The sequence below is a fragment of the Porites lutea genome, chromosome 14 (genome assembly GCF_958299795.1).
Source record: "Porites lutea chromosome 14, jaPorLute2.1, whole genome shotgun sequence".
Lineage (NCBI taxonomy): Eukaryota > Metazoa > Cnidaria > Anthozoa > Scleractinia > Poritidae > Porites > Porites lutea.
The window spans coordinates 8132969-8158041 of NC_133214.1; the positions used below are offsets into that span (position 1 = coordinate 8132969).

General features: G+C 40.1%; 2 protein-coding genes across 2 annotated transcripts in view; both read left to right on the forward strand.

Moving 5' to 3' along the window:
- Positions 1-22458, forward strand: part of LOC140925075 (uncharacterized) — a 34236-nt gene extending 11778 nt beyond the window's left edge. The window contains exons 2-5 of the mRNA XM_073375028.1: positions 1557-2114; positions 13955-14221; positions 15446-15826; positions 20599-22458. Of these exons, the coding sequence (XP_073231129.1) occupies positions 1557-2114; positions 13955-14221; positions 15446-15826; positions 20599-21218 (1826 nt within the window). The 3' untranslated portion in view covers positions 21219-22458. The remainder of the gene's footprint in view (positions 1-1556; positions 2115-13954; positions 14222-15445; positions 15827-20598) is intronic.
- On the forward strand, positions 3328-5140 carry LOC140924264 (uncharacterized). The gene is made up of 2 exons (XM_073374299.1): positions 3328-3571; positions 4398-5140. The coding sequence occupies exons 1-2, from the start codon at positions 3501-3503 to the stop codon at positions 5077-5079; spliced, it is 753 nt and encodes a 250-aa protein (XP_073230400.1). The 5' UTR covers positions 3328-3500; the 3' UTR covers positions 5080-5140.
- Positions 22459-25073: the final 2615 nt, after the last annotated feature.

Sequence of the window (25073 nt, forward strand, 5' to 3'; positions counted from 1 at the left end):
GCCAAAGACCGGCACCGTATTAATTCTTTTACCGGAGATCAACGACTTTTTGCAAAATCGACAATGAGGCTCGCGCTCCATTTCACTCTGTTTTCAAATAACGATTTTACTGACGGATTATCGGTAGAATAATTACAAGAGGGCGGAATAGCGGCCTCAAATGTTTGTCTACAGGCTCCCTCCCCCCCTTTCCCTTCCCTTTCCTCGCTATTTTTTTTCCCAAACAGACAAACAGAGAGCCTGTTAACAGGCTAGGTGGTGCTCAGGCACGCAACAACTCGAAGCAAACCATATCGATCGAATCAATCGCTAAGACGCGCAGTCAAAACAAATCTCTTGAGGCCTCACTAGCCTCGCTTTCGCGCAACTAGACCCGGGCCGGCCGAGAGGTCCGCCATATTTGCATTCGGTGTATGCAAGTGGGTCTTGTGATGCGAATGCGGTTTATTTTCGGCGGTGATTGAAATGACGTGCCATGTAAATCACTTTTTTGATCCCTGGCAATGATGTAATTTCTCCGGGATACAAGCGTATTGCCTGCGACCGCAGACGTATTTCCGGTCGTCGCTAACACGCGTACTAAATCAATTCAGATACAAGTATCGACGTCAATAAAATAGGAAGTAAAAAACCTTCAGCGAGCAAATCCTGTTTCGTGTAGAATTAATCGCCTCCTCATTTCTCGATCTAATATCAAAGCAAACGAGACTGAATACCGCTGTAAGAACGTTCTTTTTTTTTCTTCAAAGTCCTCGAGCGCGCGTGATATGAAACAAATCCGCGGGGATTAACGTCTGTATACAGTCAAGTACAGGCTACCAACTCGGTAACCGCTTCATTATATGTCCACATACTTTGAGCACCAAAAAGATATCCAAGAGCCAGCAGTGGAGTTGTGGAGTTGTGGAGTTCTGTAATCACCATTAAGAAAGATTCTTAATACAAAATTTCGCTAACTAACAAATGATGGCTGAGATTTAAACAGATAAAATCAGCCTCCCAAAATCTCCGACAGAACTTGAAAAAATCGGGTTAACGTTTTCAAGTTTGTTTTCATCAGCTCGCGCATGCGTCAGGGGTGACATAGCCCCTTTAAACAATGCAGCATGTTGGTCAGTGCTGGGTAATTTGAACACTCCATCTTACACTGCCCATCTGACAACTTTGTTGAATTAAAGGCTACAGCATTAACGTAAAGCGATTTTCAAAATAAAATCAATTCTCCTAAGCTTTTATCATTCCTCAATGTCTCTGTGAAATCTTATCTAAATCGCCTCCAAAAAGCGGTGCTCTAGTCTGTCCCTGTTCCGCCGCTGGGGAAGCCTCGGCGGCCCTCAGTGCCGTCCACTTTACCACTTAATTTCTCCTTTTACTTCAATTCTTTTTGACAACCCTGTTTAACAGCCTGTGTTGAATGTTGGATGATAAATGTAATCAATAGTTTAATTTGCACAAGCCCTAAATGTGAAAGGACATACATCTATAGGGATATGTTACAATTAATCATATTTTGAATGTCCACATCCTATTTAACAGGCTAGATTTTTTCTCATTAGCTTCTCTTAGATTAAAGATTGACTGCGAAGCCATTTCGGTACCTGGTCTACAAGAAGGAGCTACGGTGATGTTAGGGCAGCCACAGGAATCCAAAGGAATGATGATCAAGGAAAGAACAGTTGCACCAGTCGGCCCAAGTCAGCCTCAAACGTCAGATACAACTGCCTTTCCAAGCGGAAATGTCGGAAATGGGGCCATTCCTTCCCCTCAACAAATTCTGAGTTTAATTGCATCAATGTACTTGAACAACTTAAACCCATCAACAATGGAAGATTTTAATGGTTTTGCACGGTATATGAAAGAGATACGCGAAACGATTGTACTTCCAGGTGATCATGATGATATGCCAGGAAGCTTGATAATCACAGTAGAATGCGGTTCATTGAAGATCCTTAATGAACTTTGGCAAGACTATTGTACAGGTGATCTTGATCGAGCGGTGCAGGAATACCTAGTGACGAAGGATATTCTAAAAAATCTTGGCCTGACTGAGGTGAAACTGAAAACGACCATTAACGGAAGTGACTACATTGATTGTCAAAAGTACCTTACACAAGGTAGGTATGATTTTCATGGTACACCAGTAATAGGTTGCATGTAATCCAGTTTTAAAACACCTCAATAAGTGGACCAATAATCTCATCCAAATAGTTCAACAAGGTGAAAAATGCGAGGCTCTAGTCGTGATCAAAAATGTAATAATAGTAATTCATTTCGTAATTAGGCTGAGTATGATCGTCTGGGTGAACGTAGTCCTGAATAGGACTGTTGTTGTTGACAATGACTGACGTTTCGTGGAACCACCGTTTCTGTTAGTTCTCAGTAACGCTGATTCCAACCCTGAAACCAGCGTCTACTATGGCCCGGTTACGACAGCGACTTTACCGCACATGAGGCACCTCTGAAGCTCTCTAAAACTATCATACGTATACTACAACCTTAAAATATACGTGTTGCACACAAACCGATAACCACTTTACCACGACTACTAAGTATTTCCACTAGGCAGTGTGGAGGCTAGGTTTGGACCGACAGATGTAAAATGGTCATTTAAAATCTCACACATTTCTGCGGGTTTTGTGAAGGAATTATCACCACTTTTTAGTTCACTTATTGAAGAGTTACTAGTGCACTTACGATATGTTAATTCATTGATTGTCCTCCATATTTCCTTCGGGTTACCCACATTTTGTTCCACTTCTGATTTATAATAATTCGCTTTTGCCATTTTAATCTCATTATTTATTCTATTTCTTTCGATAGATAGATAGATAGATAGATAGATAGATAGATAGATAGATAGATAGATAGATAGGCAGATAGACAGACAGACAGACAGACAGACAGACAGATAGATAGATAGATAGATAGATAGATAGATAGATAGATAGATAGATAGATAGATAGATAGATAGATAGATAGATAGATAGATAGATAGATAGATAGATAGGTAGGTAGGTAGGTAGGTAGGTAGGTAGGTAGGTAGGTAGGTAGGTAGGGTAGGTAGGTAGGTAGGTAGGTAAGAACCTTAGTTTATGGTACGATAAAAAGATCAGCATTGCTGGTGGGGTTGTGCATACAACAATTACAAGTAAAATAAGGAGTATTGAAAGCAAATGTACACTTAATCAAAGAAAGCCTATCGTCAACTCGTGAGAACATTGTTTAGAAAACAAGAACGCTCTTAGTAGCGTTAAGTCTCGCTTGCTTGGAGACGAGTATTAATAGGGACCTTAAGATCCAGGACGGGAGCGAGGACGACGGCCGACCGGAAGTTGTTTTCCCATAAGAAGCATGCGCATTAGAGATCTGGTTTGTTTTCATGGTTGCGTGACCCCGTCGTGACTCCGTCGAGGACGGCAAAAACACCAGTTTGACGTTGTGCCCTCTGTGTACTTGATTTTCTTCGGTTTCCTCAGAGATTTAGTCCTGTAAACTCGTAATGAGCTCTGCTCAGTTTGTCTCGACCCCCTCCCCGTCATGTTCAAAGGAAACAAGCAACAAAAAGCCAGCGTAAGTAAATATTTTTGTTGGCTCGTTTTATGTTTGTTGTTGGCTTCTGTCGTGCAGATGTTGCAGGTGTGATTTGTCTTTTCCTGTCATTTTTCTGCTTTCAATCATTGTTTAATGCTTATATAAATACCACTTTCAGAGTCATTCTTTTTTATTGAGTTTCTACTTGCGACTGTCGTACGGAGTTTATATTTTTCGTGTATTCCGCGTGAAAGAGAAAAACAACTCCAAGCGACAAACTTCCCAAGAGAGTTTTTCCTCCATTTATAGAAATAAGACTACTTCTGTTGTGTTTCTGTGGAGTTTTGACTTGAATTGCTGAATAGCTGTCTCAACCCGGCATTTGTCAAACCTTTCGTTTTCCTCTCCAGTTGCGTGCGTTTATCAAAACTCCGGAAAACATTTCGGGACCGAAATTTTTCTTGTCGGTTTTCTATTGAACAACTGCACTTACTAGTGCCAATATTTTTGTATTAAATATTTTCTTGTATACAACCAACCTCTTCGGCATTTTTTCGTAGCTCGATAGCTCTTTGTCTCTTCCCTTTTCACAACAAAGTTTTAAAATAGGTCTCACTGTTCCTCACACTTGAATATGCTAAAATTACACATCATGCATGTGTTTTTTAACTTCCTACACAGTTCACACATTATATTTATTTCTTAGCATTATATTTGTTTCTTACTACCAGTGGGGTTTACCTTTCATCGTAAGGCGTTTCTTTGTTTTCCTCTATTAATATGATAGAGTTTTTGTAGATTGTGTGTTGTTTCTTTCACTACTGTCATTGATAGTTTATTTACTATGCCACATTTCGTATGACAGGATGTTCTGGACAGAGGAACATGATGTCATTTTAGTCAGAGAAATGCTAGCGAACAGCCACTTTGCTGGCACGAAACGTGGGACAGTTCAAAGAGGTCGGAAGTGGAACGAAATCTCTGAGCGTCTTTTGCAAGTAGAAGCCCCCAAATTTAAGGTTGACCAGAGAGGTGTTAGAGAAAGGTATGGTCTACTTGCCAAAGCATACAGGAGGAAAATTAGAGAGGCGGAAAGAGCAAGTGGGATTAGCACCCCAGAATTGACAGAGGTAGAGCAAGCCCTGGAAGACCTCATTGTGAGAGAAGATGAGGCTGATCGAGACCAACAGGAGACAGCAGCACAAAAGAGGAAGGTAAAGGAAGATAAGAAAGATGCTGAGGAAGTGAGAAAGAGGGCAATGGAGAGGCTGGGAGACAGAATGAAAAGAAGTGAGATTGAAGGAAAGGGGAAGAAAAGAAGATCAAGTGGAAACAACACCCTGGAGTATCTAAAGGAGAGGAATGAAATGTTGGATGAATTTAAAAAAGAGGAGCTGGAGCTGAAAAAGCAGGAGTTGCAGCAAGAAGCCAAGAAGAATGAAGCTATGATGAAGTTGATGAGCCAGCAGCTGGCACAGCAACAGAAGCAAATTGATGGATTCCAGACCATGATGATAACCATGTTTTCTAAATTTTTGGAGAAGTGAACAAGAACTGCTTGAGCAGATTTCATATGAGTGTGCAAGTGCATGATAATGATATTGAACCTTGCCTTCTTGTTGTTCTGTTGATACTTACAGTGTATTTTAAATGTTTTGAGTGTCAACCATTTTCTCAAATATTGTATTTCAAAAAGAGCATTTAGAATTGCTATACTTGAAAACATGTTGAAAAAAGTGTTACACTTGTTCTAAGAAAAACAACAGCATAGCATATTACACTGTATATACTTTTTTATCTTGGATTGTAGTAAATAAATGATTACTTCATTTTCATAGGTTTGTTCTTCAGTTTTAGCATATAGCATAATATTGGGGGTGGGGGAAAAAGACCTTGTTTTCCATACGAATCACTGCTTACATTTGGAAATTCCAGAGGGGTGGGGGTGACATTGCACCCCCTTCCATGGACAGAGTATGGATATTATTTTTTTGGTGTCAAAATCCTAGACACAAAAGGCATTTTGGAAATCTGTGAAGCACTGCTCATCATACTAAGAAAGAAATTGATGCAGACTTAACAGTATCTGGGTGACAGCTGCCATTAAAAGTTTTGTCAAGAACCCTTGGTTTCCTGTAATATTTCTTATGTGTATAATTCCTTGTGGAGATTTTCTGTTAAAACAAGCCTACAAACCAAAAACATTCAGCTATGCCCTCAAGTCTGAATGACACTTGAGCAAAGTAATCTTCCAGAGATGGAGGGTCTAACTGGAAAAACTCAGAGGTTGTGTTACCATAAAGACAAGTAAGTGCATTCCTAAGTAAGGTACAGACAATGTACATTTTCCCAATGGGGCTTAAATCCAGCTTCAAGTCTTTCTTAAAATCTAAAAATTTAAAATAGTTAATGATGTCCCCAAAAATCCACTCGACTGAGGAACGAACTTTACTCATGGACTCATTGAAACTTTGCATCTGATGTGTCAGTACTCCATACTGAAATGGTCTTTGCAGATGAATACGGTGGGGATATGCTGGATCACCATAAATACACATTGCCTGGCCAGTTGGTGAAAATGCATGCCTCTCGAGCTCATTCAACAGACCAGACTCATCCAGCATTGATGCATCATGTTTTCTCCCTTCTGTAAAAGAGATATAGTGGAGTTTTGAAATATTGTTGATGTTGAGCTTACAATCTTGAAATTTAATACTTCCTTCAAACCAGTTACAGTAATACTATGTAAAGCCAAAACCCTTGTGACCTTGATAGATATGTGTACTTATTTGAGGCTCAACTCATTTATGTAGAAATACCTACTAATAAATTAACATATAAGTTTTATGTTGTCTCCCTATACACATCTGTTCACAGGTACGGTAAGTTACAAAACAAATGTGTCTATGTCATAACGTACTGCAATGCATGTGAACTCTGACAATTCGTGACAGAGGTCACATGAATTGAATCATTTGAGTTCAGTCTGAAGAAAAAAGCCAACACTACAAGTGGCCAAGGGATTTAAAGAAATCATATGCCTCATGTTTATACCTTCCCATTGCCTTGGTATTAGCCGAAATGAATAATGCACTAACCTACAGGTCCAAAGAGATTTGCGATGAGTCCATTTGGTAGAGCAACTGACTGAAATTTTAGTCCATGTACACGTTTGTGTCCATTGTATACAGCTCTTTGCATTTCCCCAGGGCGACAAATGGGCCTGACCGCGCCATCCACAAAACCAAAACAATTATCCAGGGCGGCACCTTTTGCAAAAACTGCATCTGCATAGACTTGAAGGCTAGCCGAATCAAGAAGGTTGTGATTGTACTCGGTTATTCTATGGCCATGGAGGTTGTAAACGAAGTCAACTACTGTGTTACAGATCATGCTCATCACAGGAACAGCGTGACCAAAACGGGGAATTAAATCTGAGTACCTGCAGGGGTAGCTAAATCTTTTCAGCATAATGCATAGCCCTTCAATGCCATTAGTCACGGATCCCTGGCTGCAGGTGAAAGTTTCGGGTAAACCAAGGACTTCTGCCAGCACCGGGATGTCTTCTTTATGGAAGCGAAATTCCGCTTTACATTCATCGTCCTCCATATCTTCAAGATCAAATTTTCCATATTCTTCGTACGGAAATTCGGGATTTTTCGATCGATTTGCATCGTATAGCAAGCAAAATTCCTCGTCGCCTATCACTCCGTTGTCATGACATAGAACCAAGGCATCTCTTGCATGCTTAAAACTCATTTTAACGCGTATTTTTACACACAAAACATAAGATAACAAGCTGAACAAATCAAGCAACAGAGTTAGAGGAAAAGAAAAATCTTTTACTACGACATCAGCTACATGACGAATTAAGTTGCCATATAAGCTTAAAACTTACGTCATGTTTTGAAGCCAATACCCAAGATGTAAGAAAAAAACGCTTCCTAATCCACGATATGAAATGTTTAACATGCTGTAGAATAAACCAAAATGGCCAAAATATTCTGGAAGCAAAATGGCGTCCCCGTCGGCAACAATCTTAAGCTATTTATCCATCGCGTGAGACGGGGACCTAGTCCCAGTCCTTACCGTCCTTTGGCGCGCCGTCGTCCTCTCTCCCGTCCTGGATCTTAAGGTCCCTAATGTCAAAGGCCCCGGTGCCGTTATACTACTTTTTCGTTTGAAATACAAAACGAGTGTTGTATGTCATAATGTATATACTCAAAAAGTAAAAATTGCAAGGAGAGACAGACTGCACATCTTAGCCTCAAACCGGTGTGAAACCTATGAAAACCTTCTACATATTGATATTGCTCCATTGGGGAGTACTCTTTCAGGGATTCTACACTCGAAAAATTGAACGATGATTTTTATCGGTATCAGGGGCCCTCCCCCCCTTTCCCTTCCCTTTCCTCGCTATTTTTTTTCCCAAACAGACAAACAGAGAGCCTGTTAACAGGCTAGGTGGTGCTCAGGCACGCAACAACTCGAAGCAAACCATATCGATCGAATCAATCGCTAAGACGCGCAGTCAAAACAAATCTCTTGAGGCCTCACTAGCCTCGCTTTCGCGCAACTAGACCCGGGCCGGCCGAGAGGTCCGCCATATTTGCATTCGGTGTATGCAAGTGGGTCTTGTGATGCGAATGCGGTTTATTTTCGGCGGTGATTGAAATGAACCTTAGTTTATGGTACGATAAAAAGATCAGCATTGCTGGTGGGGTCGTGCATACAACAATTACAAGTAAAATAAGGAGTATTGAAAGCAAATGTACACTTAATCAAAGAAAGCCTATCGTCAACTCGTGAGAACATTGTTTAGAAAACAAGAACGCTCTTAGTAGCGTTGAGTCTCGCTTGCTTGGAGACGAGTATTAATGTCAAAGGCCCCGGTGCCGTTATACTACTTTTTCGTTTGAAATACAAAACGAGTGTTGTATGTCATAATGTATATACTCAAAAAGTAAAAATTGCAAGGAGAGACAGACTGCACATCTTAGCCTCAAACCGGTGTGAAACCTATGAAAACCTTCTACATATTGATATTGCTCCATTGGGGAGTACTCTTTCAGGGATTCTACACTCGAAAAATTGAACGATGATTTTTATCGGTATCAGGGGCCCATGACAATGTCAGTATAAATATACATAGCTTCTTTGTACCGGACCAAGATACGGCTCGGTACAGTATATGTTCAGCACAGGAAAAAGTGTAAGTTGAACAGAACCCTATACAACACACAGTAAATACAGTTCGCGCGCATTCCTGCTGAATTTGTTGTCTGTTTTATAAGATATCAATATCGCATGAAAGTAATGACATTTTCCATAGCTGCCTAGTATCTACTTTTAATATCTCCGTACAGTCTCAGAGTACAATGTTTAGAGTTGTACACAGCATGCATTTTAGATAGATAGATAGATAGATAGATAGATAGATAGATAGATAGATAGATAGATAGATAGGCAGGCAGGCAGACAGACAGACAGACAGACAGACAGACAGACAGACAGACAGACAGACAGACAGACAGGTAGGTAGGTAGGTAGGTAGGTAGGTAGGTAGGTGGGTTGGTAAGAACCTTAGTTTATGGCACGATAAAAAGATCAGCATTGCTGGTGGGGTCGTGCATACAACAATTACAAGAAAACTAAGGAGTACTGAAAGCAAACGTACACTTTATCAAAGAAAGCCTATCGTCAACTCGTGGGAACATTGTTTAGAAAATGATCAAATGGTTATCAACTCTGGTTTTCCCACAGTAAATTGTAGGAAATGATAGAAATTCAGATTGTTTATCCATGTACAATATATTTAATATACTATCTTTGCTCTGCAAACACAATACTTTTCTTTTTGTTTATTGCATTTATTAAATAACGGTTATTTAGGTACATATTTATAGAAAAGCAAAAAAACAAATAAGCAAACAAAACAAGCCAAAAATGGGAAAAAAAGAAAGAAAGAAGATTAAAAAAGAACGGTACAAAGCAGGACTTGAACCCCGGAACCTTCGGCTGTATGCGACTTTACTTTACCACTACACCACGAAGGCTGATTACATCACTCTGGCGAAAACTCTTTAAGTTAATGCGTTATCTATGGAACTTCCGCTAGCAAATTCGTTCAGTATGATCGAGCCGCATTAACCGAGCTATTGACAATGAAAAAAATAATGTCAACGCATTTCATGGCAACGAATGAACAAAATAACTTGTGCTTTACAAAGCCGATACACCTCGTCAACGAAGTAGGAGACAAAACATATGTTTTCTTATCTCGATTTCTGCTGTTATTTGGAAACTAATGGTCAAAATCACATCCATTTTCGGCCCATGCAGGTTCTTAAGAATAGCATGGCATGACATTTTCTTACTTTCAGATCACTTTCCAGCAAGCTGGAATTTGTATATCCCCCGTGATCTTTCAGAGTCAGAAGAGTAATTGCTCATTTCTCGTCAAGTTTAACGCATGGACGAGTCAAAGGCTCTTGAAATCCAATCCCCAAGTTAACCATCGTACTCATTTGAAAGACTCCTACGTATCTTAAATTTGGTAAGACCTCTAACCGTGCTGTAGAAAATTTGCCATAAAGAAAACTCTGAGTCTGAGCAGCGAACGCCGAACGATGCACGCGCTCAGCGAAGAATTTGATCCCACCGAACTTCAAGAGCGCGTGCTTCTTCGGAAGCGATAGATCTTCGCACTCTCGAGTTCGGACCCGATTAATTACGAAGTCCGTGTACTACGAGTGAGCGAGTGACTCATTTGCATATCTCTTTCCCTTCAATAACTCGTGGTACGCTCGCGCGTCCCCACGAGTTAAAAATTAAAAACTGTTAAAATTTTTTCTTGTATTACAGTATCACCAGGATAAAGTGTTTCATTTTCCCGGAAAATTTCATTTTCGCGTCAAAACAGTCACTGACTTAGACAGACTCGGATTAGTTTACTTGAATTTAGCGTTCAGTACAGCGAACGGGGTTATGTTCTCTGAAATTTATCAACTGCGTCCCACATCACCACTAATCCACGATTTGTTTATTTATTTTACTTTTGAGTTCTTTTTAACCGATCCTTGATCCCTGATTTCTCGATCCTCGATCCTCGATCCTGATTTTCCAGTAACCCTTGAAGTTTTGCTCATTAAGATTATTCTTTTTTTTTTCGACCACTGAAGTGATCAGTTGTTCCAAAATAATCAACGCTTTCAAGCCATAGAATTCTTGGACCAACCCGTTCCGGAAAAGCTCGATATGGGATTTCTATTAACCATGGACATGAAGTGCTGCAAGTAGACTGTGCGGTTAGTCAAGTTCAAAAGCTACCCGTGACACGTTAGGGTGGATTTCCACTGATGCGTTTTTGGCTCCGCACGTTAACGCACGTAAATTTTAATCACGTAAATCAAATAGAGGTAAGACATAAAGTATTGAGATTAAACGTCAAATTAAGCGAGTTTCTACTTTTACGCTTACATAATTGTACGTGCAGCCTTTCATACATTGCCTTTATTTTATTTGCGAACGCAAATTTTACGCACGTGCGCACGTAAAAATTACGTAACAGTGGATACTTCATATCTCAAGTATTTTTGAAGAGCAACACGACTTCACATCGTAACAACTGCGAAAATCTATCAATTAAATACATAAAACAAAGTGAATCTATTTAACCGTACATTTCCTGTAATTGCGACAATATTCTGAGAAACGTAACGCCTTAAAAAGCCACAAAATCCTGAGGATTTCCCCGCTATAATATTTTCTCATCCTGCTTGGGGATGTGCCTGCATGTCGTGCATAATTACACGAAAATCAAGGGCCTCCATTCGAGGAAAATTACGTCATTGCCAAACTTACATGCGTCATTTCAGTCATTGCCGAAATAAACTGCATTCTCATCACGAGACTCATTTCCATACAATGAAAGTCGTCACGATTCTTATCCCCAGTTTCCACGGTCTTCGCTAGGAACGCGGGGCCTACAAACTAGGTCCGACAAAAAAAAAAAAAACGAGTGCATTTTAAGAGTCTCGCTTTTCTAAAGCAAGCGAGACTAATTAGGGTAAAAATCCGTTAAAAGCGGGCAATTATGCCATTTTTTAGATGTTCGTAAATCCTAGGAGAGGCAAGCAAGCAAGAAATTTTCCTACAAATGTTCCGAAAATTCTAGATTTCAAATCGTCTTCCGAACAGATATTTTCCGAAAATTGACGTTTGGTGCCCCTGTTTTTTAGTATCCTTTATCTTTGAAAGCTAGGACTTGTGGTAATTTACTTCCAATGCGCGGTTGCAGCATTCAACGTCGCAGGAAACCTCGTTATAGTTGTGAAATTCACGTTCCAAATCGTATTTGGTAACTTTCGCCAAAATCCAAGACACGCCAGCGCGCGAGGTCGCGATGAGTCACTCGAGCTGCATTCTATCCTTTAATCTGATTGGCGAACATCAAAACAAACGGTTTTACGTCACGGAAATCGTTTTGTCGCACATATTCTTAGACGTTATTTTGCAGAGGGAAAGAAGTCAACAGACAATTTCCAACGACTCACTTTAGAAATCTAGTTACTAAGTTAAAATAAACGCCACTGAAGTCGTAGTCAACAGTTACCGGCACCGTACAAAACGGACTCAAACAAAACTAACTACGGGATAATGACTGGACAACCTACAATTTGACATGCAATAAACGACTGTTTAACTGTGACAATAAAAGCTGTCCATAATTATAATACTAGGTATGCCACTAATCAAAACCTGTGCAGACCATTTCCAGAACTAATTATGGCCAAGAAAGGTTTAGTGTAGTGGCATCACAGACCTGGGAAGCAACACCTATGAAAATTTAGTGTCTCCTCTTAAACAGTTTTAAAAAAGAATATTAACCCTTCCTACCTGACAGTCAGGCATCTTGAACAACTCTAACCTGTTATTTAGTTCTATTTATTTAATTATTTAATTTAAATAATTATTATTACTCATACATACCCTCCCTTTTCAATATGATTAATTTAGCCAGAACTCCATAACTAGTTTTGTATAAGTGCTGTATAACCTCCACCCACTTGTAACCGCTCTGTGGTAGTAGCCAACTCGAAATCTTGGCTCCTTTGGCTGCTACGCACTTTTTTCCTTTGCTACGCACTTTTTTCCCTTTAATTCAATGTATAGTTAACTCTCTTTTTACTTCTATTTTTTTTTTCTTATTGTTGTTGTATTGTAATTGAATTAGTGTGAATAAATGAACTTGAACTTAGAAGGATCGAAACGCACCAATGCGGTTACGAGTCTTCATAGCCAATAACATCACGGCTAAACTGAGAGACGACCAAGGACATTAGAAAGCAGGTTAAGACCACGAGAAATGGTAATTTTTTGGTGCTTGACATGAAAAATAACACATAAATAAGCACTATGCATGATTTTAGCCCCAAGATTTACTTTTATTGTTGAAAAAAGTTGAAAAAACATGTACTTAACTCAAAAATGGCTTGGCCACCTCTTACTTATGACGTCATATCTCGTAACCGTAGAAACTGACCATCACTGGACTTGACTCAAAATGCGAGCGAGGGATGAACGAACAGCTACTGAAAACATCAGGTGCTGATGTTTTATTGTCTAGGAGAAAACTCAGAAATACCTTGGGGGGGGGGCATCCACCCCTACCCCCTTGTACGTCCGAGGGTTAATATCATCAACTGACGTGATACAACTCACTTTGAAGATGACTACCGCAGAGGTTGTCGAAACGCCATTCACTGTCAACCACAACGATCAGGGCCGTAACTAGGTTTTTTGTAACGGGGCGGGGAGGGTGGGGGGGCATGATTGCGAGTTGGGGGACTGGGGGTATCGTCCCCCAGAAAATTTTTAAAATTGCAGGCTCCGAAACGCTATTTTTAGCACTTGTCGTGAGATGTCTCCAAAAAATCGACCTCTAATAAGTGTGTAGTGAGTGTGATAAGGCAGGTGTTGTCAGTGCTTACAAGTGCTTATTATGAGGTCCTGTTAATTTGAAACACACCGTATATCCAAGCACTAGCACACTATGCATTTCACAATACTGCATTGTTTGGTTAACTAACCTATAAAAGATGTCTCTAGTTTGATTTTCGTTCATAAATATCCTTTGGCGTTGGCATGTAGTACAAACAATTGCAAGTCACTACAATCAAAATAACTGAGTCTAATGAAAACAAATCCATCAACAGACTTGATCTGTCTGACTCAACAGGTCCGGGGGGGCTGCCCCCCGCTAGCTATGGCTCTGAGGATCATACTCACCCTACTTATGAAATGACTTCCGGGTTCAAACCTTTTGCAATAATACGTCATCTTTGCTACTGGTCATGAACTCAGTCTCTTTCTAAATTGGTGAAAGTACTCAGAAGCAAACTTTGATTTGATTTTTTCCAGGTCCGCTTTCAAGGGGGCGCTGGCAAATCTTTGTGAAAACACCGACTGAAAAAACGGTTACTTTAGAAACTGAACCAAGTGATACTATTGAAAATGTGAAGGCTAAACTCCAGGACAAAGGGAAAATTCTTCCAGACCAACAACGTCTCTGGTTTGTCGGCAAGCAATTGAAAGATGGCCACACTTTGAGTGACTACAACATCCAGAAGGAATCCACTTTGTTTTTATATGCATGTAAAGGACCTTGGGTTGACACTGAGTCGCCTGGTAAGACGATCACTTTAAACGTTGAATCAAATCATTCTATCAAAGCCTTAAAATCGCTAATTCAGGACAAAGAAAGTATTCCGCTTGATCAACAGTACCTCTGTTGATGGACGAAAGGACCGGGGACGGAGATGACGGAGGTCGAACGGTCGCCACCTCCCATCCCCACAAAGGCTTTTTTTGTCTCGACCAATGATGACTGAAGCGTAAACAAAAATTCAAAAGTTGACTTCAAAATATACGAGGTTGAGTTTGAAATATGACGCGGTGACTTGCGAAATGCACCGAGTGAGTATCGAATGCAAAGTTTTTATCTCGGTCAAAGGTAGAGTACTGGCTCAAGCATCAAAACTAATAAAAAGTAGCAGTGTATAAAAGTTTTTTCGTCGAGTTGAAAATTTTAAGGTGTGACTGTGTAATATGACTAAGCGAGTTGAAAACGTACTGCGAGCAAGGTCAAATAAAAAAGTTGAGTTCAAAAGCTAAAAGATAAGTGCAAAAACGTTTTCCGATGATGTGAATGCTAAAGGAAGAGTGTAAAATTTTGACGTGAACTGTAAAATTTAAGTGTTGCAGTTGAAAATGTAAATCAGCAATTTAAAATTCTAACCGCGAATTTTGGCGGGGATCGTACGCCATACCCTTAACCGTCACCTTTAGTTTTCCGTGTTTTTCTTGTTTACGACCCGTAAAATAGTCCCTAACCTTACCCCCTGCGACACACCCCTCGAAGTTTCGTTCCTCGTTTGTGTGTTTGGTTCGTCGCCAGCCACAATTTAATTTGCCCAGTTTGGTCTGGAATTAGCCTATTCTAGGCTCCGAGATAGTCGGGTGCCTTTTACTTTTGCGTCTTCCCAACTATCTGAGAGCCTGGAATCGGGTATGGTTTACGAAGGAACTACGGTTGTTTATCAATGTGCGTCGTTTCAGTTCCATATGAATAAGAAAATGCAATATGCGAAATGGATTTTAAGAGATATTTTTGTTGCGGTTTTAATCTCAGCAGTGATGACATAATTTCTGTTTTATGTAATCAATGTAATTAATGCTGCGTTTTGTGACCACTTCCAGGTCTGAAAACGGGTGACGAAAATGACATTTTTTCGTCTGAAATAGGGCCAGAATTTGGAGAACCGGGCGGCACACCACCACCAAGAATTTCCAGGAGTACCCCCCAGGAGTAAATGCATTTATTAAGCTTGTATTTTTTATTCTTTTTTATAGCTGTTAATATTGATCTCCGAATTGATTGTGAGACTCAAAGCCCTTCTTTGTCACGAGAGGTTTCGAAATATATTGCACGTACGTGCTTTCAGCAAAATGCATCAAACCCGGACAAGTTGACTGGTTTCCTTCAATATTTGAAAAAGGAGCGCAAAGTCACCGTTGTTGATATCAAAGAGGGGAGCATAATATTCACTTTGGAGTGTAGATCGCAGCAAATTCTTGATGAACTTTGGGAAGACTATTGTACAGGCCATCTAAGTAAAGTAGCCCAGATGGACCTTGTGACAAAGGACATACTGAAACAGTTTGATCTTACTTCATTGAAACTCACGTCGAATATCAAAGAAGAGGACTACAGGGATTGTCAACAGCGTTTAGGTTAGTATGGGAAAAATGTAGGTTAGCCCCAGTAATTCAGACTACTGGTTAGGAAAATCCCTAGAACTAATGAAGTCGTCTCTGGATTCATAAGATTTTGGATCCTACGTGACCGTCCGTTACCAGGCTTTCTGTCTTCACGACAAGGCCTGGAGAGTCCCTGAAAAGTTCTAGCTATTCTGAATTACTAGATGATACCATTCAATCAAAATCAATAATCAATAACATCAATAATAGTCAATAAAAATCAATAGCAGTTAATTGATTGACATTGAAAATCAATAAAGATTAAAGGCGCAATCTTGAGTGACTTTCGATTTTCATTGATTTTCATTGATTTACATTGATATTATTAATTTTTATTGAAAACTACTTGATGTGGCCAAAGTGGGCTGACAAGATCCACTTGGAGATAGCCAGACTGTCCTCTTTCGCTTCAAACTTTGAATGCGTTACCGTGTTCTCCCCTCTTCTTGGAACCGTAAGACACTTCTCCTTCTTTTCTTTAAAAGGACAGTGGTGATACCCCTTGACTACACAGGAAATAGAAATTTCCACAGACATAGCAACGTTGTTGTGTTTGCGATCCCGTTTAACCAGCGTTTAAGCAAATGCCTACCCGGTTTTTTACTGTTGCACAATCAACTATTGATTATCAAAAGCAATCAATGAAAATCAATAACGTTTAGATGCATTGGTGATTGATTATCGATTTTTATTGATTGGCTCAGCCAATCAATATTAATAGATTTTGATTGATTTTTGTTGATTTATATATTGATTGAAATCCATGATTGATTTTCATTGATTGTTGTCGTGTGGTGAATTAGCAATTTTTTTTTTTATGCAAGCTGTTACTGAGTTAATGCCGCACGAAAAGTGTTGCGTTCAAACAGGCTTGTTCAGTTGCTCAACGTAGTATTTTGTTTGTGTAGTCTCACCTTTGTTATTTGTTCTCCAAAGATTCCCTTTAAAAAGTACGTGTTCTTTTCACCAAAATTCCCCGGGTACAGCACAGGGTAACTTTTAATGTAGCCTGTTCCAGGCGTTCAGATAGTGGGGAGCGGTGCGAAGTAAAAACGAGCGCGAAAAAATAAAAGCGAGAGAGGAGGAGAGGTGAGAGAGGAAACGCCTGTTAGATTTGTTTTAAATAGACTCTTCCGCCCAGTCAGACCGCATCTCGCATCAGCTGCAGGTGGTCTTCACTTGTCAATCAAGACTGGTGTTACAGCCCGATGCATTTATTATTTTCTTGCGAATAAATCGAAGTTTGCCAGATCAAAAATTAATATTATGTATAAATAATCTTACTAAAAACCCAATGTAAGACTTTCAGACAATAGAAGGTGGGAGAAGTATTCATGTATAATGAATTTATTTACGGCTTTAAAACATGATTTCAGCGTGTACGTGACAAAAAATTATGAATCAAGTGACAAACAAATATCGCTCATTTCGATAGAAAGCCGTTTCAATACAGATCGTTAACTCAAGCGATGAAAATGCACAACAATTGAAGGGAAAATTTACTATTCGGTGATTGAGTGGACCTCGTCAATAGCGATAGCTGCAACTTGCTTTCCAAGCTTTCCTTTTGAAGTCCTTTTGTCCATTCATTAGACAACCACGATTTGGCACTTCAGTAAACAATTTCACAGCTTCCACGTTTAACGGCTTGATCCACATCTTCTCCCATCATTGCCGCCGCTACTCCGATTTTGTTCAAATATTCCACTTGGTCTTCGATGATGGTAATCAACAGAGTTACCACAACAATCGTAAATGGCATTCTATCCTGCCTTCATTCCAACGCACGCTTTATTCGAGGAAAAAGCCGGAAAATAAGAATTTTTCCAAAGCCAGTCGGTGAGAAATTGCTAAGACATCTATCCTACCGACTACGTGTTTTAAACAGTTCCTTTGCTCTTCGCTTTAAGCCTCCGCGTTTGGAAAGTCACTCAGCGCTGTGTTTGTTGCGAGTTTGAATTCTGCGTGACGGCACGTAGAGTCTGTCATAACGGCCATATCGCATTTCTCGCATTGATCGAAGACGCTCCACTGTTGACAAAAACTGTCAAAATCAACCAATCAGAGGGTATACCAGGATCTGGTATACCGGAACGCACTTTTGTTAAAAATTCTTACAAGCGTTCCCGCACCTCTCTCCCCAGTCCCCCTCTACTTTTCGTCGCTTTCTTTACTCTGCACCGCTCTCCACTATCTGAACGCTTGGAACAGGCTACTTTTAATGTCTCGGGGACACCTTGAGCTTACCATTGTCCTTGTGTAGCCTCCCACGCAAGCATTGTTAGGGGAGCTCGTATTTCGTCCCTCCCCCATCCCCAGGAGGGACGAAATACGAGCTCCCCTAAAAACTCCTGCGTGGGAGACTTGTCATCGTTATGCATTTCAATGCACGAAGAACAGAGACTGATATCGACAATCGACAGGTTTAAGAAACGGTCCAGATAAGAACGATAGCAACAACGGCAACGAACATGTTGGAATGCAAAAAAGGTGCTAACTTTTCTATTGTCTTTGCTAAGTTCTGATTGGCTTAAACAGCAAAAGTTAACAAAACTTCATAAAGCAGTACATATATTCATCCTTACTTTCCAGCCATCTTCCGTATAACAAAATCTGGTCTCAGTTTGAATAACAAAGAAATCCTATGTGGGGAACATATAAAATTGTAAACTTTTCTTGGCTATTGTTTTCAACTCTTGTGATTGGTCAGAATCTTTTAACACAAAAAAACACTCTTTCAAATTGGAGTGTAAATGCATTTTATTGGGTAAACGGCCTTCATGTAGGTTTATGCATTCCCTGTGTAAAAACGAGAACATTCCTATGCGGGGAAAGCACCGTTGCCGCATAACAAAAGAAAGTGCTATCCACCTTACCCGGATCATTACTTAAAGATTAAAGATGAGCGCAAATTTAAAGTGTTCACGTGCACATGTGGCATGGAGACTGCGAACAAAGTGTTTGTTCAAAAGTAACAAACGGGCTCTGAATGGTAGTAAACTTTGTTTCAGTGATTTTTAAATCGATAAAAATAAGGAACGATTTAGAAATTTCAGCCAAATTTAATACCAAAACTCTTTGTACTCTATTTTTTTCGCCTGAAAAATCCTTGAAAATAAAGCAGCTTAGAAACCCTATAAGCGCGTAATGTAATTTCCCTTTGATTTCATCCCACTTTGCAGTCTTTTATACTCGGTTTACTCGAGCTTAGATAACTCAAACTCCCCGCTAACTCGAACTAAATTTCCTTTCCCTTGATCAAACTTCCACTGAATTTCACCCTGATAACTCGTTCTTGTGACACCACTCAGATGCCATTTCATTTAATAGCTCTTCTTGTTGTATAATCGGTAAAACCACTAAAACTAACACTACAGCAATTTGATTTTGATTGGTGTAACGAACAGATCAAGTTTTATCACCAGAAGCATAATCACGTTACCGTTTCTGATGAAATAAGTTAAATTTGCATTGTACTATACACCGAAGTGCCAAAAAATCAGTAACTATTACATGCTATTACTTACTAAGATGGAAAATTTGACATTCCATCGATCACGATAACTCGAACCCCCGCTAATTCGAATTCAAAAAGGAAATTCAAAAGACAAGGATCGACATAATTATTGAAGGGCTGTCACGAATTAGATGTTCACCCATCCGTGAAACGTGAATTACTTAATAGTACGTGAACGTGAAGAAATTGAAGGAATTATTCGTGATGCGTGAAAAGTCTCAATATTTTAACGTGAACGTACTTTAGTTTTTCTTCTTTTTTAAGGGGTCTAGTGGTCCCTCACTTCAAGGAACTGCCATTGCGTTATTTCTTTATTAATAAAGTGGTTTTTTTTTGTTAAGTGGCAAGATTTGATATCCGATACAGTAAAAACCCGCGAGTAAGAAACGTGCGTCTTCCGAAGTTAGCCTTAATAGGTTCTTACATAATGGTAGTTAACACAAATTTAGGCTATTTAGGTTCTTGAAAAAAATATTTTTTTGGGCTGACGGAAAGAATACATATCATGGTAACTAAGAGTATTTTGTAGCATTCAGCTTATTCCTCATAAAGAATCTGCAAACCAGTACAGTGCAGTTGGAGCGATAAGGCACCTCGGAGTCGATGTCTCGAAAGAGGAACCTGAGTAAATGATGACTTATCTTATTTACCCAAATGTATAGAATTTTTTATAGGTTTTAGAAAATAAGAACCTGTATCAAATTTTACGCTGAACAGGTTCCTGTTTCGAGGGGGCCAGACTGGCCAATTTTAATCCAACAGTGAAGATGATGTGAATTGCGGAAAAGCAAATTGAAATGAAGATATGATCGTCGCAGTGGTAATTGCAATTAAAGCAATTGCAAATTAACCCCAAAAAATTAGTAGACCACTGCACGCTAACGCAGAGGCCTTGGGTTTGAATCCCTTTGAAGTCCCGATTTTTTTTTTTTTCGGGTTAATTTGAAATTGCTTAAATTGCAATTACAACTGCGACTATCATATCTTCATTTGAATTCAGCCTATCAGGTTCCTAAAAACCAGGTAGTCATGATCAGTCTTACTCGTGGGTTTTTACTGTTTCTGATGGTACAAAACTTATATCTGGGAAAAGGCTTGACTTACGAAAGGGTTGTCACGAATCAAGACTTCTTACATGAACTCTCTTGCATTTTGATTCCCACCATATGAGTGACTGCAAGTTTACTCGCTGTATTTACGTATTTACTTTTCCTTCCTTTCACAACAGCTAACCAAACGTTAGATAGACTTCGCAAAGACTTACATCAGGCTTTCCGTCGCTGGATACCGATTAGAAGACATACTAAAGAAGTATTAGAACATTTGGCAAGAAACCTTATGTTAAGAACAACGGGTGGCATGGTGACCAAGGCTGCGGTCGGGGCTGTTGTGGGCGGGATTTTGGCCGCACCCTTTACCTTTGGGACCAGTTTAGGGATAACTGCTGCAGGGGTCGGACTTGGTGCTGCAGGGGGCGGACTTAGTGCCGTGATTGGAGCGGGTAATTCGAATCTTAGCGCTGAGGAAGAGCGAAGATTTAGGCTCGCAGAGGTGCAGGGAACCATTAACAGTGATCGCAGTGCTTGTGAAGAGCTTCGAAAACAGTTGGATTCCTTAAAGAGAACTTTCACTTTCACTACTTCAGCAGGCGCCACCACAGGCGCCTTGGTCAGAAACGTGGCTGATGCCTTCACGCGTGCATCGCGTTTTGCTGACTCTTCCGTTTTGCCAAGGGATATCACCCAACTTGTGAAGTCATCCCCCAATGCCGAGGAAATCAGGAGTATTCTAAACAACCTGAAATGTCCAGATGAAACTGAAATTCAACGTTTGGTTAGGAGAGTTTGATCGACTGATGCAAAATATGCTGAAGTGTGAAATAGGACGAACAAGAGTTAAGGAATATCATTGACTTATCGGCCTGTTATGTAAACACCAATGAAATACCAGGTGAGCTTTTGCGAGAAAACATGATATCTCCACATGTGAGAAGATCACCATTGCTATGGCAACATTATTAATCGCGCCTTTCACAGCCAAAAAAACTTTTTGGTATTTCATCGGTGTTTATGTAATAAATAGAACATTTGGTGGCCGCACGGAGATGTGATCTTTCTCTTCGAGTGCGCGCTCACTCGTGAAATATTTTTCAACACGCGAAGAGAAATTTCGTATCTCCGCTCAGCCATGTGATATCCTCTGATTAATTTTACTGCCAAATACTTGATTGGTGGACGACGGCGCGCGTTTTGAAAGATTTTTTCAACAACGCCGAAATAGAATGTGTTAGAGTAAATTAGACTTTATAACTTAGCGCGCGTGCTTACCCTTTTTTAGTCCTATTGAGTCGCTATGAAAAACTCTTTATTTACGCACGTCCGTGCGTAAATAAGATGACGTGTTCAGTTGTGTCTATGGAATTCGCGATTTAGTCTCTTTTTCTCAGCCAAGTTTCCAATAATCGAAGACAATGATGAAAAACTTTCTAGCATTTTCGGAATTGAGCTTCTTACCACTCAAACCAACAGCAAAAGCGTCGAACATGTTTCACATGAGCCAACCAACTGAACATCAATTCTCTCAGGACTTCGCTGATAAATATTCCAGGAGATTGTTGTGAGGTCTAACGTTTTAAATGGGCTCCTGTCGTGGCTTAGGTAGCTTTTACAAAGTTAACAGATGGATTCATTTTCAAAGTAAACGAACGCAACCATTGTGTACTGACAAGTTCATGATCATGGAAGATTTTTGGGGGAGGGCTTTTGAGGAAAGACAAAGACAGCGTTACTTTGTGTTAACCTGAAAACAAATACCAATAAGAGGATTGGCTTTGTTAAATTTTTAATGTACTTAAACAAAACACATATACTACCATGGGCTCGATTTCCGCCGCTCTCTTGGTCTTCCCAAAGGAGCTTGTGCTCATTTCCCGAGCAGCGGTTGGTAATCGAGCCTAATACTACCACATCCATGACAATTATGGAAGATGGAGTGGCTTGTACTAGGTTATAATTTTTTAGGGAATGCGTTGCGGCCGACGTCCTCGTATGTATAGTTGTTTAAAAAATATTTCAGCCTTTTTTTTTCCTGTGATCAGGGGCGTAGCCAGGATTTTTCATAGGGGGGGGGGGGGGGGGGGGTCACAGAGGCTACTCACCAGATTGTCATGTCGACCTCCACGTATTATACCACGTATAATCGGAGCATGAAGGCCCATATTAACTAAAGACAAGAGCCGTTGACGAAAATACTTTACAAAAAAACAAATTTTAAAAAAGTGGGCTTTTCAACATTGGCTTTTACGGGTAAGATATTGTCATGGCGTTTTCGCCACCTGAATATTGTAGGTTGTTATCTCAAAAGAAGGCCTACCAAGGGGGGTCACGGGCACCCCAGGACCCCCTCCTAGCTACGCCCCTGTGCGATTATTTCAACGGTACATCAGAGCCTCGTTAGCTCAGTTGGGAGAGCGCCGGTCTGCCGAGCGGGAGGTGGTGGGTTCAAACCCCGGCCGGACCAACACTCAGGGTCTTTAAATAACTGAGAAGAAAGTGTTGCCTTTGTAATGACATCTGCAAATGGTTAGACTTTCTAGTCTTCTCGGATAAGGACGAAAAACCGTAGGTCCCGTCTCACAGCACTTTCACTGATTTGTTCTTGTGGGACGTAAAAGAACCCACATCGCTATTCGAAAAGTGTAGGGGACGTAGACCCCGGTGATGTGGTCAACCTTTACGGGTTGTGGGATTGGGTAGGGATGGCACCTCGGATGGGACCTGAGTCCCGTTCGTGCACATTCCCTCTGGGCAGGCCTGTGTCCAGAAAAGCTGGTAAATAAATAATTAATAGATGAAGTCACGGCGGCCATGGTGGGTACCCAAACAAAAGGGGAAGTTTTCATGAAAACAGAGTTTTGTTTTCTAAAAATATGGAATTTCTATAGTCGGCTGCATTCCTCATAACTGCCGGGACTTTATTAGCTCACTTCCTTAGTTTACTTCGAAAAAAAAAAAGAAAGAAAAGAAAATAGAAACAAAACAGAAACAAACAAAGCATGAGATAATTATTTATAGATAGTTAACTAAATAAAGTAATAGTGTTTTGGGGAAATACATAAACGGTTGCTGTAAAATTCATTTACACTCTGTATTTGTTCTTGTAAGTTTATTACCAAGGGACGACGAGATGACGTGAAACGCCAGTCATGTCTGTTTTAAACTAATCGTCAGTTTGGTAGATCTTTAGTCCAAGAATATGCTGGCGCTTGTACTTACCCCTTTTATGTAAAGCTAGGAGTTTAAATTTGAAAGTAAGTGCTGGCGTCAGAGCTGGAAGAAAATATGGAGTTTGTGGGTGCGTTTTAGGGGGAAAATCGAAATCCGGATTTCCAAGTCCAAAACTGGATTTTTCTTTTTTTGGGCAAATCCAAAAACGGATCGTGAATCCATAAAATCCACTCTCTGGGTGGATTCTTCGGATCAAATCCAAATCTGGATTTTTGAGAGTCACAACCTAAGCGTGTTTTTTTTTGGAAACGATTTGAAAAAAGTAATTTTGACAAGCGGTTTTCCCACAAAAATATGATACACCACAGATGCCGTACATGTATGACATTCTAGGCCTGGTTCAGACGTCGTACTTTTCATGTGCCGAACCTAACTGAATAAGTTCGACTTTGGAGCGACACTGGCGCGACATCTGATTCGGACGGCGTACCGTGTGTCGAACCTAAGTTAAGTTCGACAAAAGTTCGACAGACTCTGTCGAACTTAACGCTTTTGCCGCACCAAACTAAAACTGCCGTGCCAAATTGATTCAGACGCCGCTCTTTTGCCGTACTTAATTCATCAGTTAGGTTCGGCACATGAGTGGGCTGCGTCTGAACCGGGCCTTACTGTACCCAGACTGAACTGTACCTATGTTGGTGGCGTCTTAACTCTGAGCTATTAGTTACATATCATTCCCTGTTTGTCATCTATTTACAATCGTAGACTGTTTTTAAACCCTTACTTGACATGTTTGTAGTACGTATGTAGTGTCGGCTTACGCCGGTTTTTTAAAATAATTAAAGTAATTGAAAAAAATATACAATTCATCGCCGTTAGTTTTAAATTCTTATAATTTTACTATCCTAAGGTGTATTCTATTCGAGAAACGTTCGTGTTTCAAACCGAAATATATAGATTTCGTATATTCATAAGTAGTTTTTGTTGCTTTTCCCTCTTGTCTTCGCCGTGGGGATCAGTTTGTTGTTTTTTTTTTCTGCTATTTTTCAGATCACGAGGACATGCCGTTGTCGTGGTAAGTGATCCTTTTTCGGACCTTCCGTTTTTTCGGTAGTGAAGAATCCATATATGATCAAAGATCACAAATCCGTTTTTGGATTCTCTCAAAAAGATAAAGTAAAGAAAATGAAACTGACACCTGAGAAAGCTTGAGAATAAGGTTGGGTAAGCCTTTTTAGAAGAAAAATTTGTAATTTTCATTTGTTTATTTGTGATGTATAAAAAGAAAAAGCCCTTCGGGTAAAATTCTAGATGCGGGCAGATGTCCGAACGGGGGGTTACTCCCTTATACAGGCTATATAGGTATGTGCTGCGCCAAAGGGTATGGCTTTTTAGCTTTATAATTTTTTGGTGTGAAATAGGGTATGGTTTGTGCACTCTAATTTTGAATTGGGTATTTTTTTTAAGAAGAAGCTAC